The sequence below is a fragment of the Cervus elaphus genome, chromosome 13, assembly GCF_910594005.1.
Source record: "Cervus elaphus chromosome 13, mCerEla1.1, whole genome shotgun sequence".
NCBI classification, from domain to species: Eukaryota; Metazoa; Chordata; class Mammalia; order Artiodactyla; family Cervidae; genus Cervus; species Cervus elaphus.
This window is the reverse complement of record NC_057827.1, coordinates 65,979,997-65,997,730: the sequence shown is the minus strand read 5'-3', so window position 1 is coordinate 65,997,730 and position 17,734 is coordinate 65,979,997. Positions and strand designations below refer to the sequence as shown.

At 53.0% G+C, this 17,734-nt stretch overlaps 1 protein-coding gene across 6 annotated transcripts in view; it reads left to right on the top strand.

Moving 5' to 3' along the window:
• Positions 1-2,305: 2,305 nt before the first annotated feature.
• BCL11B (BAF chromatin remodeling complex subunit BCL11B) overlaps positions 2,306-17,734 on the top strand; it is a 104,332-nt gene continuing 88,903 nt past the window's right edge. For 3 of the 6 annotated variants that reach the window (XM_043921602.1, XM_043921605.1, XM_043921603.1), the window contains exon 1: positions 4,536-5,782. In XM_043921602.1, coding sequence (XP_043777537.1) covers positions 5,725-5,782 — 58 coding nt within the window. In that variant the 5' untranslated portion in view covers positions 4,536-5,724. Of the gene's footprint in view, positions 2,792-2,965; positions 3,146-4,534; positions 5,783-17,734 lie in introns of those variants that run through there. The other 3 variants (XM_043921601.1, XM_043921604.1, XM_043921606.1) reach the window with 3 other exon arrangements.

Sequence of the window (17,734 nt, the reverse complement as noted above, 5' to 3'; positions counted from 1 at the left end):
CTGATGACAGGGACAGAGCTAGGAACATTCGATGTGGGTGTAAGTCTTTTTCATATACGGAGAGCTGGGTAAGTATTTTTTTTTAAGGAAAATAATACATGAATCAGGAACAGCGACTTTGGTTTAACCCCTCATAGGCTGCAGCTATGAAAACAGCAGGCAGGGAAGCCTCACAGATTTCCAAGAGCTTCCATCCTTTCGGAGTCAGAAATCTACCACTGAATCAAGCCCAGGTATTACTGCAGACATGAAGAAGGTGTGAATGATGTCATGCTTTAAGAAAAGCAATGCTGCTACATTCAGTGCATGGAAAGAATCAAACCAACACTTGTTGGAAGGCAAGTTTTGTGGTTCAGCCTCTGCTATAAGGTGACAATGCAAAAAAACCAAGACAAAACAAAACTCCAAATCTAGCAAAGCTTTCATTGAGAGCTATTGGGTCCTAGAAATTTGCTGTAATATTCAGAAATGACATAAAGTAATTCTAGAAGATATGCCAGGAAGCTTAAGATGCCTTTTTTGTCTTTTGGAATTGAAAGCTCCTAGAGATTCAGAAACAGTGAGGAAGGAGATAAGGACCATCTTGGGAGCCTGATTAATATGTACGTAAATATGATTTGCTTAGGACTTCCATTGCGGTTTCATAAAAAGTTTAAAACAAGTCAATCCACCGATCAGATGGATGCATTTTATTTATCCTCACCATCACAATCAATAGCATTTACAGATGCTGAGGAATAGAAATCACTAGACACAGTTTGCTTCTGAGTTTGCCCAACTGTGAATACGAAACAATTTGCCTTCTCTTTGCCGGGATTTTTTTTTGTTTGTTTGTTTTTAAGCACCAGAAATAAAGCCCAGGATAATTTGATAAGACAGGTTTTTGAGTTTTTATGTTGCTGCAAGTTATCTGACTACATTTTAGAGAGTGGAGCCTTGTGTAAAAAAAACAAATGAAACATCCATTTTCTTTCCGCAGAAATTTTGAGAATTCCCACTTTTACTGACACTACACATCTTGATTGGTTCCAGTTTTTTGGTAAAGACGTAATACAAAATATAACAGCTCAGAAGGCAAAGACAGCATTGCAGAATCTCGAATAGTGCTAAGAGTTAAGTACTGAGAACTGTTCAAAGAATTTTAAAAAAGCCTGGCTTGGGGGGAGGGTGTCCTGTGACAGTTTAATCTGCCCCCACTGCATGGCACACTGGGAACCAGAGCCCCACACAAGGTTAATAAAAATGCACTTTAATTTGACAAAAGGATTTATCAATCTCGAACTATTCCTCAATAAAGAAATTTAAAGAGACTGAAAAATATGAAGGATTATCTGCTGGAATGCACTGCGAAGCTAGAAATATTTGTGAGTTCAAAAAGCTTTCTGACACCTTCTTCTTTTTTTAAAAGATAGTGCAGAAAATGTGGCATTTCTTTCCATCTGATCCCTGTCTGCACAAAGACCCAGCTCTGGGCCCAGCACACAGTAGGTCTGCAGTAGGTTTTGGAGAACACAGCTGGAAGTATTGTGGTATTTAGCGCCATATTTGTACTCGCACTTTCCCCTTTTATATTTTCATATGTTAAGCACCTGCACCCCCCTCCCCTCCATTTTGGGGAAGGGAGTGATTTTTATTCTAAACAAAGCCTTGGTAGATCAGAGTATGGTGTGTGTGTGTATGTGTGTGTATGTGTGTGATCAGAGTATGGGGTGTGTGTGTGTGTGTGCGCGCGCGCGCGCAGTAACCTCAGAAGGGTCTTGATCATCGGCCTGCCAGGGGTCCTGGGGAGAGTAACAGGGCCGGGGCTGGGGCCCGAGCTCCGCCACTCGCTCCGCCTGCCTGTTGTCTGGGCATCAAGCGAGTGGGGAAACATTAGCGCGGGCCAGCTGCCGAAGCCGGGCGGGGTCGAGGGAGAGGTCAAGGTCGGCGGAGAGGCGGCTATTGATCCGGCTTGGAACGCGAGACAGGGAGCCCAGCAAGACTAAAGGGGGAGCTGTGAGACCAGACATTAACAGCTTTCAGCGCTAATGATGCCCGTGCCAGACGGGCAGAGGGAAAAAAAGGAGACTGGAGCGGCAGCTGGGATCGCTCGCTGCTTGCGCCCGGCCGCCTCTCCCGAGAAGAGGAGGAGGAAGGCGAAGGGGCCAGCGCGGGGCCGGGCAGGGGCAGGGCAGCCTCTCCCCGGCCGCCGCGAGGTGGAGCGCGCCGGCGGGCGGCGGCGTGTCCAGCCCTGCGCCGGCCCGCCCGCGCGTCCTTCTTCCCGCCGTCGGGGCAGCGCGGGGCCAATGAGGAAGTGCTCCCCGGGTCAGTCGCGGCCCGCGCCGCCCCTCGCCCGCTACTTCCTGCTGGGGGTGGGGCGGGGTGCCCCCTCCCCAGACGCCGCCGCCCGAGCGCGCGCGACTTGGCAGCTGCCGCTGCGCGCCCCCCTCCCCAACCTCCGACCCCGGATGCCTCGCTTAATCCACAGGGGGCGGGGGGCGCTTTCTTGAAGGGGGGCTACCCAGTTCCACCCCCACTGCCCGCAGACCCGAGTCCCCATCCTTGTAATCAATCCCGGGAGAGCGAGGGTCAGCGTGCTGGGATTTCGGGCGCCGGGGAGCAGGCGGCGTGGAACCGCCGGCGATTTGAGTCCAGACCTGCCTGCGTGCGCTCTGTGACCTTGGGCCACGCGCTCACCCTCTCTGGACTTCACACCGCCCAGTTCTCAGCAACAAAAAAAGCTCTCCCAAGTTTAAGAATGTGGGCGAGTTGGGATGGCCGGTGTATGGTATTCTTGAGAAGTTTATTAAAGGTGCGTGTCGGCATTTTTTTTTTTTTTTTCTTTTTACTTAGGCCACTTTCCTGGAAAGATTTTCGTGGTGGGGCTGGAGGAGAGGGAGGTGCTTCCAGAGTTTGGACCACGTGGAGGTGGGGTGTCGGTGGTGGGTGGTGGGCATGCAGTCCCGGGTGGGGAGGTCGTGCGGACTGGCTCTTCGCCCGCCCCCCTTCACCCCCCTCCGCCCAGTCTCTACCAGCTCTTCCCCCGACCCTGCAGCCCGGTCCACAAAACTGCCTGCTAGAACATATTTTATTATTATTTTTTAGGGGGGGTGGGTGGCTTGGGCAGGGAGCTCTTTCTGTCCTCGCTAATGGACGCTGCGCTCTGGTAAGTTGTTGGTGCCGTCGCCCCACCCAAGACCTTGGGGGTGAACAACGCCCCCACCTCCGCCCCCGCCCCGTACCCCTCCAGGGAAAAGGCCCCGAGGGAGGCGGCGCGCTCGGAGGCGTCACGGCCCAGCCTTGCGCTCCCAGGAGGCCGCCAGAGCCCGGCCTGGGGGCGGGGTGAGGTGGGTGCAGCTGGGCTCGCCCGCGAAGCCCAGCCCCGAGCCAGGCCCGACCCGCCCTGGCTGCCTCCCGGCCCAGACCCGAGAAACCCTGGGAAGGGCGAGGGGGCCGGCCGCGTGGCGCGTCCAGCCGGGAGGTCAAGTCGCGAAACGGATGAAGTTGGCCGCGGCCGGAGGAGGGACGGGGAGGTTGCGGGGGGCGGGGTGTGGATGTCCACGCGAACCGCTCCTGGCCTTGTCCCCGGGCCACGGACAAGCTCCCACACCTCCTCTCAGCCTCGCCGGCTGGAGATCAAACGGCTGACAAGGCAGCTGTGTCCTTCCTTTCCAGACTGACGGGCGATTTCAAGTCCTGCCCTAGGCGGAGGAGCCCTGGGGGTGGGGGGCGTTACTTCCAGGCTGCAGTAATTGTCAAGGAGTGGGAGGGGACTGGGGGACCCGAGGGGGTCACCCACGCGAGTGTGTCCAAAGATCCGGCCACACCTACTTCTGGGTCGGCAAGTATGAGACGCTCTCCCACGTGGAGCACCCCTTCCCCTCACCCCCATGCTTCCGAGAAACCTCGGCATTAGGGGTGGGCTCCGTGTTTGACCCCCAGACTGAATGGGTCACCGCTAGTGACCCCCAGGGAGCGCAAAGATTTCGGGTGGACATGCCTTCGGGAATGGGACTCCAACAAGGTCTCACGTTTCCCCGCCCCCCAGTGTGCCCCGAATTCTCTCCTCTTAGTATCTTTTATTTTGTCCCCGTGGCTCTCCCACAGTTTGAAATATCAGGATTTATATGGAGACACTTTTTGGAAGTTTAACCCCGACCCCTCAATAAAATCAAAGTGAAAACAACCAAGCTACTTTCCAAGGAAGACCGAGCAATTGACCATGTGCCCCCAGTTCCCGTGTCGACCCCAACACTCTTTCATAGCCGCCGCCCCCCCCCCCCCCCCACAAGAGCTTTCGAATGAGTGGGTGGGGACTTGTGTTGCTTCAACTTACTTCCACGCACACCGCACTCCGCCCCCCTTCTCTGGGGGTCCAGCTCCCTAGAGGGGAGGAGGGATGGAGAGGATTTTCTTTTATTTAAAAATATCTTGCCCACGGCCCTCCCTCCCTCCCCCCATTTCGCGCTGCCAGTGCACGGGGAGGAGAGGAGCGCACACACACAAAAAAACGCTGCACGTGTGGCCGGCCTGAACTGCGGGTGTGCGCACGGGCGAGTGTGTGTGTGTGTGCGCGAGCGCGCGCGAGTGTGCCTCTGTGTGTGTGCTTTCTTGTTCTCTTACAGGGTACAATGTTAAAAAGCCACCGCTAGTCGCCCCCAGTGCTCCGACTCTCTGGGTCTTTTTGTCTCTAGTGCAGATTAAACGTCACGTCCGCACTTGAACTTGAATTTTATCCCATTGTACAGAGGCAGCCCCAGCCATAGAGAGACCGAGAGCTCCCAGAGAACCCGGACTCCGCCATCTTCACGTTGCAATCTATAGCTCCCAGTCCGCGCCCGCACCGACCCAGGCGCACTGGGCGAGCCGCCCCGCAGCCCAGCTCCCCCCGGGCCAGCGGCTCCAGGGGAGCGCTGGGGAGCGCTCGCGGGGACCCGGCAGCCTCTCCGGCCGGCGCCAGCCTGCCAGGTGGACTGGGAAGGAGCCGCTCCTGGAGTCCCCCCAGAGCCTCGGAAGGGTCAGTCTCCGAGAAAAAAAACAGGCAGCCCGCAGAAAACCCAGAAACCACCGAACCGGGGCAGTTTTTACATTGCTTTGGGTTTTTTGAGGGGGCGGGGTGAGGGGGTACGAGACAAGTCCTCAAGTTTTCTTGGCTGGTTTTTTTTTTCTTTTCTTTTTCTTCTTTTATTTTTTATTTGTTTGCATTTTCCCCCCTTCCCCCTCCCCCCCTCCTGGTAGAAGTGCGCTTTCCACCTACCAGACCCTGAAAGAAAGTGTCAGGAGCCGGTGCAAAATCCGATTTAAGTTCAAGGAGACATTTGGAAGTCCAGGAGGCCAAGCAGTTTGAAGAAGTGTATGCAATTTTTTTTTCCTTGAAAAGAATATATTTTTGAAGAAGCCAGCCAGTCCGCGGCAAGCAGCAGCAGATTTTTTTTTTTTTTTTTTTTGCCTTTCTCCTATTTTAGATCGAGAGGTTTTGCTTTTTCTTTTTCCTTCTCTTTTTCTTTTTGCAAACAAAAGAAAAAACAGCATAGAAGAAAGCGCAAAATAAAGAAGAAGAAGAGGAGGAAGAGAGGGCAAGAGAGGAAGGAAAAAAAAAAAAAACAACCAAAACACCAACCCGGGCAGAGGAGGAGGCGCGGCGGCGGCAGCGGCGCGGCGGCAGCGGCGGCGGCTCGGACCCCCTCCCCCGGCTCCCCCCATCGGTCCAGCTCTCCGGGCGATGTCAGAATAGATGCCGGGGCAATGTCCCGCCGCAAACAGGGCAACCCGCAGCACTTGTCCCAGAGGGAGATCATCACCCGTAAGTGTCTGCGGCGTGCGCGCGAGGGGCCGGAGCGTGGGGCTCCGGGCGCCCAGGGCTGGGGACACCGAGCCGGGTGCAGCCGGGCCGGGTGCCCGGGCGGCCCGCGGGCTCGCACCGGGGCAACGGCGTCGGCCCAGAGCCTGGTTGCGGGGGGCGGCGGGAGGGCCTTAGGAAAGTTTCTTTGCAGCCCGGGGAGTCCGGGCGCTGCGCAGTCCGATGCGCCCGGGGCTCGGGGGCCTGCGGAGCGGGCTCCGGGGCCGGGGAGGGGGCGCGCAGGCTGGAGGAGGTGTGTGTGTGTGCGCGCGGAGCCCGGCTGGACGCTCGCCCCTCCGAGCGGCGTGTGTGGCGGCGGCGGCGCTGGTGGCGGGGTTTGGAGAGGCGGGGGGAGGGGGCTGGGGGAGCGGAGGGGGAGGGGGGAGCCGGGAAGTGGGGAAAAGTTGGCGAGCGCGTGGGTCCGCGCTGACGGCGCGGGCGGAGGGGAGCGGGGTGCGCTCGGGCCTGGGGGAGACGCGGGGCGAGGGGCGGCCGCCGGCTCCGAGTCCCCCCAGTCGCGGCACCCGGCCGGGCCGGGCGCCGGCCACGCCGGTCCTCAGATTCCGCTGCCGCCTTTCTCTCCCCTCCTCGTGCTATTTGCAAAAGAATCCAGCTGCGCGGCTGTTTGCCGGGCTCCTGCACCCCCACCCCCATTTCCCCACCTCCGTCTGTCTCCTGGGATGTTCTTGTCTTCTTTCCCCCCACTCCAAAAAAAAAAAAAAAGGTGGGGGACATCGGAGGCTGGTGAAAAATCCTCGCCACGCTGGGGGGGGTGGTGGGGGGAAAGGGTTGTCAGCTCGGAGTGGGAAGAGAGGAACGTGCTTGTAAAATAGTGGGGAAAAAAAGAAAGAAAAGAGGAAAAAAAGGGAAAGAGACCTATCCATCTCTTACCCATCTGCCTATCTCAGATCTTTCATCTTCCCCTATCTAAATAAACGAGGCAGGGTCGCAGTGGAAATCCACCGGCTGAAATCGTGTGGATTTCAAGCAAGTGGCGGGGAAGGCAAAGTCAGGCAACGGGGCAGAGACGCAGCCGCTTCCAGCGCCCGGGTCGGGTTTATTTAGCGAAGGGAAGAAGCCTGCGGGAGCGGGCCAGGTACCGGGTTGGCAGGGGAGCTCGCCCGGGTGCCTCCACACTTGCACCGGGAAGGTCGGCTCGCCGCGCTCCCTGCCAGCCGCAGCCCGCGGGGCTGCTGCTCCGCCGTGCGCAAATCTTTCCCCGCGGTCCTTTCTCTTGCGGTGCCGGAGTCGCCGTTGCTTTTTTTTTTTTTTTTAATTTTTCTTTTAAATTGCAATAGAAATAAAACATCCTCTGGGTGCCATCGAAACCGCGGGCAGGTTGTGTTCCTTGCCATCCTCCGATCACCTTGTCAGGCTGGGGCCCGGCTGCCGGCGCGGAGCTGGAGAGGGCTGTGCGCCCATCCGCCGCCGAGGACTGGCTGCGCGGCGGCCGAGAGCCGAATATTTATGTTATATTTTAACAAATTTAAATAAATAAATAAATATATAAAGGGGTTCTCCCCTCCCCTGAAAACCCAGCATAGGAGCCATCTGCTCGGAGCCTTCGCTGCTGCCATCTCTTCTTTGTTACAGCTGATACATTAGTAAGAATTTGTGGATTTATGATTATTTTTGGGGAGGGGAATAGATATGAAAGTGGGCTTGCCTTGAGAGAGGGACGCCTTTCTGGAGGGAGGGAAGAGGGCTTCTCTGATATTTTTCATTATTGTAACACCAAAGAAGACTTGCTGGTTGCATTTAAAACAAAATGTTTTGCAACCAGATTTGAGCCTGGTTTGATCAAGGTCCTTTTCGCCCTTGACATTTAGCCCTTTATCGAGCCTTTAGCAATCTCTTATTCTACACCCCCACTCCCCACTTTAGATGGTGGAGCGGCTGTTAGAATGTCTGTAGTTGCAGACACCTAATTTCTCCAGGAGGCAATTTGCCCCACAGAGGCTCTGTATAATTGCAAGGGTTGCTTTTGAGGAGGGGGAAGTTGGGGGGGGTGCTCCGGGAGGGGGGAGTTATGAGGGGGGCATTGCCAAGCTGGCAGCAGCGAAGGAGCCAGGAGTGTTTGCATTTGTGTGTAAAGGGGGAAAGAAGCAGGTAGGTTCGCTTTGCTTTTGCCCTCTCCCCGTCTGGCATTCCTGGGACCTCGGGAAGAAGCCCTGGCCGCGAGCACGGGTGGCGGCTGGGCGGCGTGGGGGGCCAGGGGTGCCTGGTGCGACATCCTTCCCTCCTTCGTGGCTGTCTCAGCCTTGCTCAGAGCAGAGCTGGGGATAGCCTGGCTGACACTGGGACAGGGGCTGGGAAGGAGAGATGGGGAGAAGGAGACCAGGGGATGGGGGGGCCAAGGATATCCTGCCTGCTCTTCAGGGGCCCATGGAGCCCAGGGCATGTGCAGAGGTTTAAGAAGGGAGAGTGGTCCAACCAGTTCTCAGACAAGGCTATTTATTATCCCCAAAGCAGCTGGCTTTTCTGTCTGTCCTGTGTCACCCTGGAGGTGGGACTGCAGGCAGGGGGAAAGGCAAGAATGGGATGCAGTTTAGGCTTAGGGCCTGTACAAATGTGTCTCTCCTCAACGATGCAGGAGTCGTGGGTCTCAGGTGCTCTGGAGCCCTGGCCAGCCAAGTGGGTGCTGTCACAGCCCTGATCGGGGACCCATGTTTTAGCTTTTAAATGTGAAAGAAACTACCTAAAGCATGGTACGTCTTCAGTTGGGTGGCAGCCCGCTGGCTTCAGGTTCTTTTGAGATGATGCAACTTGGGATAACTGATGGTCTGAGACATAGAAGAGCACACAAACCGCATCGATAATCTTGGGGGTGGGGGTGGGGGGCTGGCAAGGCGGAGAAGGACTCCATAATGAGCTGGTTAAATTTACAGACAGGGCCAGGGAGAAGAGGAGTGCGGGAGGAGAGTGTGGGAGACAGCTGGGGATGAAGACCTAGGCTTCTGGTTTGTTTCAGAATGTTTGACCCAGATGGATGTGGCTTTCAAAGCCGGAGGACAGACACAGCTATTAATAAAAACAAATGCAAAACAGCCCAGTGACAATAGTGAAGAGGGGAGGATGAGGGACAGTGGACTGACCAGGCAGAGAGGGAAGGGCTGTGAGCCGGCTGTGCCAGGCAGGGTGAATGGACAGGCAAAGGAACCCCAGCCTGAGACTTCCCGGAGGAAATAGCAAGCCCGGGGTAGATAACTCAACTCCAGTGCAGGTGATTTTATTTTTCAACAACCCCCCCAACAGGTTTCCTTGGAAGATTAGTAATTTTCCGTACGAATTCACGATTTTGCAAAACAACTAGAGAGACCCAAGATTTGATGCAGAAGTTAGGCTCACCGTGTTAATTCCATGGTTGCCTTTTAAATTAGGTTTTGTTGTAGCTGTATGTTTTGAAGGCCGCTGTGCTTACAATTATCTTAACTCCCCAGGGTAGAGTGTATCTCCAGGTGTCCACGTATCTTTCAAAATTGGGCCTCTGATAAATTTCATCAGATCTGGGCCCCTCTGTTTTTTTGATAATTCTGGGAGGGGGGAGTGAAGTTTGTCCCCCTTCTGCACAGAAGGGAACCCCATATCATTAGAAGTGTGACATAAGTCAGCTGCTCTGATTCTAAGGGAGAGTAAAACTGTGTTCATCCAAGGTGTTATGCCAGGCTGATTTTATTCATTTGTAATTCACACCTGAGAGAAGACAGCCATGAGCATATTTTAACAACCCCTAGTATTTTTAAAGGGTAGTCTTTCTCCCCCTGAAAATTGTGTACAGTGGCATATTTCTTTCTTTCTTTTTTTTTTGAGGGTGGGAGGTGGGGGGGGGGGAGTGCCCTCTGTCTGTTCTTTGGCCTTGGCGATTTTTGTCTGGCCTTCAAAATATGTCGTAACAGAAAAGCGAGTCATTTCTGAAACGCCGGAGTGAAGACAGTTGCTTTGGGGAAGCCGGCCTTAGGAACGTGGAGGGAGGCTGAGGTCAGATTGGGTGGGATGCTTTGATGGGCACTGTGCAGGGCTAACTGGGTCTTAGGGTTCCAAAGGGCAGGCCAGCTGTGGGTGCACTGGGCAGTAATCAGCCTTCTGTCTCAGGGGAACTGGAAGCAGGCAGAGCAGTTGGGTTCCCACATACAGTTCCCCGCTGCAGAACACACCAGTTTCTAGCTCCTTATCAGAATCGAGCTCTTGGCACTTGCCTTTGTGCTCAGAACACGGCTTGCCCTCACCTTCCCTTTTTCCTTTTCATCTCCTTTCTCCGATCGCTTTGCATTCTCTGTTGCTTGTTGTGATAAAAGACTTTCCAAAATAAACTTTCAGTTGAATTGGCTTTTGGTGGATGGCAGGGCTGCAACGCCCAGCGGTGCCTGGCACCACTTGGCAGCTAGGGGGAGCTCGGTGCCCGTGTCATGCGTGGAGCTGGCGCCGCGAGGGGCCGGGACCGGGCTTCCATCAGCCGCGAGAGCCGTTTACGTTGCTGCAAAATGTCTTAAGTGTGAAGTTGTAATATTGATTTTCCTGCAGAGAGTCGAGCAGGACAAAATGAGAATATAAGTTTGAGAAATCTATTTTCAAGCTATCGGCATTGATTTACAAGCCTTCGCTAGGCAGATGGGGGGACAGTTTTTCTTTTTAATTTTTTTTTTTTTAAAACAATTGCAATGCTTAGTTTTGCACGAGTGTGTTTTCCTCTGGTTCGTCTGTGGTCTTGACTTTCTGAATTCCATTGGATCGCTGAGGCACACGGGATGGAGTGTGTGTGGGGGGGTCTGGGAAACGTGAACCTCGTTTTGTCCGTTTCTGTGTTGTATGTCACAGACCCTGGGATCTGCCGCTGCCGTGGGGAGTCATGTGTCTAAAACAGCTTGATGAATGGAAATCCTTTCAGCTCAGATTTTATAACACTCGGATTCTCAATTCCATTTATTAGGTAATGTTCCCACTGTACTAAGGGGAAAAGCATCAGTCCCCAAAGAGATAAAATGCCAATTCAAATAACATGTAAAACTTTGTTTGAGAGGAGTATGTGCTTGCGAGACCCAGCTTTGCTAATGCCTTTCACCCCGAACGGTGCCCTTAATGGACGGCCTTTAATGAGACGATTTCTCCCCTAACCGTGTAATTTTGTGCTGGGGAATATGTGTGCTTTTGATCACAGGATTTCTGGGTCTATAATGTCTTCTTCTCCAAGTTCAAGAAATCTGCAGACAGCAGTTAACCCTGAGTCTCCTGTGTTGAGTTCAGTCCATGGGCAGAAGAGGTTACGTGAAGACAGGAGAGGAGTGCTTTATTCTAACCTGAAAGAGAAATAAATTAGGTCAGACAAAAGCCTAGCGCTGTCATCAGCCGGGGAAAGAGCCTTCACTCTGCAGTACAGAGGGCCAGCAATTTATCTGATGATTTCTCTACTTCATTTAATGTTTGAGTCAAGCCTGTTGTAAGCACAGTGCGGCAGTGAGCTCATTTGACAACTCAGAGATAAAACGCCACTGTTGTCTTGAACCCTTGGGCTGGGGCCGTGGCCTCTGGCCTGTAGAAAACCGTTTAAAAAAAAAGTCATTTCAGAAATCCCCAATCCTTTGCCTTGGAACTTGGGGGAGTTTCACAAGCTGTAACTAAATACAGACTACAGGTTCGACAGCGTGTGAAGAAAATAATTATACGAGCGAGGGTCAGGATGGAGTTCCTGACCTTTGGGGACCATTTCCTGCGTCTCCTGTGGCTTAAGGAAGGACCCTCTGGCTGTCTGGTTAGGTCCTACCTTTAGCTAAAACTCTCCAAGGACTTTGGACTGGGTTTGATGCTGTTGTCACATTTGGGAGAATGAGGGAAAATAAATGCTCTTTGGGGACTGTGGCCACCGTCAAGTTGTTGATGCTGCCCGAGCATCCTTCTCTGAAGGTAGTGTTAGCTTTGGGCCTACTGGCATTTTTTTTTTTTTTAAAGGGAGAGGGCACGGCAGAACACCAGGGATGGATGTCTGTGTCACCCGGGTGCTCTGAGTGTGGCTTTGTCACTTTCCAGCTCTCCGTTTAATCCCACGATGGGGCCTGGGGGCCCATGTGTTCTGTCCCCCACCCCCTGTTCCTCATCCCACAACCCTTCCTTCCCAGACAGCCAAACGTCAGTGAGATCTACCCGCGCTGTCGTCCCCTCCCCAAGAAAAGCTGTTTGCTGACCGGCTCCCTTGAGCAGTGGTTTTCCCCAGGCATGTATAAAAAGTGCCGAGAGCAGGCTATTTGGAGAGACATGAAAGCAGAGGGACACACTTTGAGCGTCTTCCGCACGAGCCGGTGAGGGGAGCGAGGGGAGAAGCATCGTTTTTTTACTGGCAGAAGTGACACCAGATCGCGGTTTGATTAATGGTGCTACATTCAGGGGGACTCTCGTCCGGCATTTTGACATATGCAAGTCTTTTGTGTAGTTGCTGAAATTCAAGAAATTCATTCTTTATTTCTTTTTTTCCGAGGCAGCTGATAATCTGCTTGGGTGTTGAATTAGCCAGCCCGAGCTCTGCTACGATAATGAAATCCCAGACCACACCGAATTAGGTAACTTCAAAGTAAAAAAAAAAAAAAAAAAAAAATCCTGTTTTACACAACTTTTTTATGACCCCCTTCGACTGAACTGCTGAAATGCAAATACACTTGAGAATGTTCTAACGAGTTCTATACTAAAACAGCAAGCAAAAATGACTCAGGGAAGTTGAGTGCCAGCATTATTGTGATGAACGTGAGCCTCAGAAATGGATGCACCGCTGAGAATTAAAAAGCGGGGGGGGGGGGGGTCAAGTTTAAATTTCTACCTTGGAAACGAGATGCTGGAAGCAGTTTCCACTCTTGCTGTTTTGCTGTGAGCCTCAGAGCCTCGCCTCCAGTTAAAGGCTCTCAGTTCAGCATCCTGTGTGGACTGTCCCTTTCTTCTGTTTAGCACCTTTGAAAAGGCGCAGCATTAAATAAAACAAATCTCTTCATTGGGCCTCGAAGAATGCTTTTATATGTTTTATTACGAGCTCTGTCGTGTCTGAAAGTTGAAGGTGTTTGCAGGTTTGTTGAATCTTCTGAATGTGTTTAGAAGGATTTCTATAGCAAAGCATTTTTCTTTAAAGATCTATCTGATTTCTCAAAACGTAGGTCACTGCATGCTTTGGTATCATGGGCTTGACTTTCTTCCCAGTCACCTGTTAGTAGTGGAGGGCTCTGTGAATACACCTGAGTGGTGTTTCCTTGTTCGTGGGGTCTTTTTCCTGCTTTTGGATGTGTGAGACCCGGCCTCTGGAGCTCAGTTTTGGGGGATCTGGAGAGGCAGGTACACTGGGGGAGGTGGGAAGTTTGGACTAAGTCTGTCGAGCAAGTTAGGGGAGTTTTCAGGGAGCCGATTTTAACATGCTTAAGTACCCTGAAACCAGGCTGGGGGCATAGAGGACAGTGTGTGTATGTGGGAGGGGGGTGCTCCTCTTACCCTCAGAACCTCCCCCTTCCTGAAGAGTGCTGGCTGGGTTCTTCCTGCACCCCAAACATCTCGGATCAGGAGTCCCCACTTCTCTGAAATGCAGGTCAAGCCTGGGCCTTCTGGCGATAGGCCCGGTCAGCCAGACCCCGGGTCGTTTTCACGGACAGGGACATCCACATTACAGATAAGGTTGTGCCCCAGCCTCCTTCTTTCTGTCCAGATGTCAGAAATACGGAAGATTTCACTTTGAGGCAGGTGCTGCGTTTGGCACGGAGCAGGCAGGGCCTGGTGGGGTTGGTGGCGGGCCCCGCCCGGCCTGTACCCTTCCCTCCAGTGTGAATGTGGCGCGGGGCCTGGGCCCCCAGTGATGTGACACCTGGAGTGGGCTGGAGTCTTCCTCCTGCGCTCCTCCCGGGAGGACGGGTGGTCCAGGAAGAGAGAGCCCGGACCTGTGGGATCTGCCTGGGACCAGCTCGGCTGCCCCCTCCCCGGGTCCAGCAGCAGCCCCAAGCCTTTCTTGGAGGCCAGACGGGGCTGGGTCCTAACCCTTCCTGGCCCTTTGAGGACGTTCGAAACACGTGCCTGGCTGGGATGAGGCTCATCTCCGACTCCTCTGCCGGCCCCGCGTGATTCCCTCCGAGCGGAGAACTTCATAAACCTCTTGTCGAGCCTTTAGGCGTCCTCTAGTCATAGATTATTTTCTCTGCCAGGAATTGATTCCTTCTCTCTCCTGTCTCCACTGCCCACGCCTCCCCCGCTTCCCCAGCCCCCTTTCCGCAACGGTTGTCATTTTCTCTTGGATCCAATAAATTAAACATTGATGGCAGCTCAGAAAGTGTGCTCCGTCGAGGGGTGCATTTTGGTGGCGCTTAGGGGTCTCGGCCCCTCTCTGGATGTTCACGGGGAGGAGAGTGACAAATCCTTTCGCAGACTGTTGGTTTGGAGTTGGCTGGCGGAGGCTGTCTTCGTAGGAAGCAGGTGTAACGTGTCTTCCCGTCGGATGCGGCGCTCCGGCGCGTGGATGCTCAGCGTCTCTTGTAAACACGCGTACAAATAGGATGGCGGCGGTGACGTTGGTGGCACAGGATTTTGAGAGCCTGGCATCCCTCCCCCACCGCCTTCCCCTACCCACCCCACCCCCATCACCGAAACAGTACTTCTCCGTGGGTTTCTCCTGGTCTGTGGCTTAGCCATTAAGGACAGAGATTTGGATTTGAATCGACGCAGGGTTAAGGGGACGCCGGCCTGTGTGCTGTGTGTGCTCTGGGGACAGCAGGAGGCCGGCCCCTTGGTTGGAATTCCCCGAAGGGCAGGTGCCGGGGCGATTAGAGGAGACCCCAGGGCGGGCAGGGCCCTTGGAGCCCTGGCTCCAAGGAGCGTGTGAGGGGGGTGGGGGTCCCTGGCCAGGTAAGGCCCGCTAAGCCTCTGCAGCTGCTGGAGGGGGGGGCCTGTGGGCCGCTTGGCCCGGTCGGTGTTAATGATGTCTTTCCATTTCTGTCTTCTGCCCAAATTCCTTCCCTGCCAGCCCCGAGGCATGGGGGAACTGGTCTGAGGATCAAGTGTTTCCCCGTCCACTTAACAGGAATGTCCATTAGTATCTGTGAACCCTGATTTCATTGCTTCTAAGTGCATTTATGAGCCGGGAGGAGGCCTCGCCTTGTAAATGGAATGTGGTTTTGTTGTAAAAGAAAATGACAACAAACGTGTAGCTGTGTGTGTGTAAATATATATTTGTCCATGTGCTTTAGGATGTCACGTTTCAGAACCCACCCCAGCCAGTACCTGCTGTTGGAACAAGTCATCAGCTGCCCTCAGTCATCTTTCCTCCTGTTGAGTCAAACGTCTCAGCCATGCGTCGACTTTATTCGGCTCATGACAGTGAGGGCAGCAGGGTTTTCCAGAGCTGCTGACTCTTGGGGGAGCTTTGCATGAAAGCGGAAATCCTCTCACCTGGTAGATGAGGAAAGGACCTCATCTTTGCCTTCTTTATTTTTTTAAAGGCTGGAGTTTGCAGGACAAGGCAGCCAGAGGGGCTGGTTTGTAGGGTCTGGGAGTTTGAAAGGCTGTTTTGTGTATATGTGACTTCTCTTTCCTGGTGCTTTCTCATCCCTGGGTGGCAGTTTGGGCGACTCTGCCTGTCACAGTGGGGGCCCGGTCCTCTGAGCCTGTGTGGGCAGTGGATCTCCATTCCGCCCCCACAGGACTGAGGAAGGAAGGTTTTGGGGGGGGGGTAGGCCCATCTCACTGTGCCCTTCTCTGAGCCCGGGCAAGTGGTTCTTTCTCCTTTTATTTCTTCTGTGAGCGATCGGCTTCTAAGAAGGGACACAGGCGCACACGCACACACATGCACCCCCACGCCCAGCTCGGTATCCGCCTGCCAGAGGAAATGAAACCACAGCCCGCCTTTGGGGGGTGTCTCCGAAGGCCTCAAGCATGAGATTCAGCAAGCTGTCTTGGTCCACCCGCTCTGACCTAAAAGTTTGACAGTTTGGGGGTTCGGGGTGACGTTGCTACCTTCCTGGGAAGTGCCTCCCGCAGCAGCCAGAGCCCAGGGCTCCATGCCCCGGGGGGGTGGGATGGGGTGGGCAGAGGAAACCCCAATCCTTGAAGTTGGGCGAACACCCCCTGTCATCTTCAGGAGTTTTACTTTCAGCACCACACGTGGGAGGGGAAGGAGATGTTTTTGTTTCTTTTCCTCCTGGGTGCCTTTGGAGGAGGCACAGGGCTGGATCCTGGGTCTGGGGACCCGAGTTCAGAGCTGTCTTCGGGCTGGGACTCCAGCGGGGCCTGGCTGACCAGACTGGCTGGCTGCAAGAGGGCTGGAGGTAGAACTCAGACCTGCAGCCCAGTCAACGGCCTCGGATACTTTCAAACTCAATTACTGGGGCTCACGAGGGCTTGCAGCAGGAAGAAAGTGAAAAGGCAAAGACTGCCAAATAAAGGAAGGAATACCAGATGTTACCAAAACAAAACAAAACAAAAAAAAAAAGAGGAAAAGGAAAAAGTGCTGGTACAGAGTCCCTTAGCAAAAGATGGAGAGGAGAAGCGTGAATACCTGTGAACAGGCCTGCGTGACCTTTGCTCAATTTTAAATCAGCCTGTTTCTTTTGCAAGAGAAGAGAAGTTTGAGATTATGTAGCTTAAAATCCCCAGCAGAGAGGAACTATTCAGGCTTCTCAAAATTCCCACCGGGGAGAATGGACTGACGGACTCGGCTGAAAAAGTTTAATGAAAAGCAAAACCAAGACAAGGGAAGTCAAGATGAAATTAGATGACAGAAAACATCTCCCCATCCACAGAAAGGATGATCAGGTTGGGGTTCGGATGGATGAACTATTGTCTTTGTTTGTTTTTTATCAAATGCCCTTATGGATGCTGCCAAGTGCCGGGTCTGCTCAGGAGGGCCCAGTACCTCCACTCTCCCTACCAGAGAATTCACCCCTGTTTGATTTGAATTCTCGATTTCATTTTGTCCTTTTTTTTTGCTTTTTCAGCTCATTTCCTTTGTGCCTCTCTTTCTTTCTCTCTCTCTCTTTTTTTTTTAACAAAACAATATTTTGACATCCTCCTCCCATTTATTAAGAGTTCCTTCTCTAGAAATGGTGCACAATACATCCTTATATTTCTAAAGAACTGTTTTCACAGCCCTCTCCTTTGGCTCTGAAATTATGTATATGTAATTGGTAATTAAAGGTGCGAGCTTTTCAATATAAACAGTATTGCTCAATGTTAGATCATTAAAGGGAAAAGAGGCACCGAATAATTACCTTTAACATTCTGACAAACCGTGAGCCGGGAACCCGGTCCCCCCTAGAAACACTGTTCGGCGTGAGGGTTGTGATTACATTTTAACCATAGCAAAGCATCTTTTCATAAAATAAATTGGTAAATTAATTATGTAGCATTGTCTTCCAACTCCTTTTTAAGTAAACTCTGATTTCTTTTTAAAGTGTAATTAATGGTTTCTGGGGCCGCCTTTGTGCACACTGTTTTCTCTTACCTTCTAGGTTCTTTCCTTTTTCTTTTTTGTTAGAGGTATGCACACAAGAGATTTCGGATTTCTTCGTCTGCGGGGTGTTTTGGGGCGGCCACACTTCCAGTGCATTTCTACATGTAATTCATCGAGGGCTCTGCTTTTCTAGCAACACGGGCGGGATCTCAGATCGTCACTTCCCTTCTCCGCAACACCTGGGCGCCCACCCGCGCGTGCATAGGTCACGCGTGTCCCACGTCCTGTGCTGCCTGCTTGGTCTCACGCACGGACTCTCACAGGCTCTGGAAAAGCGTGTGCTCAGAACACACAGAGCAGTGATTTATAATGTAGGATGGAAGATGCCACAGAATTTTTTCCTTAAATTATCTGTTCTTTGGCTCTGGCCCGTCAATAACTTCACTGCCACGGAATGTGTTTTCCTCCATTCCGTTTCTTCCCTCTCTTCTTCTGTGGTTTTCATTATCCTTTCTTAG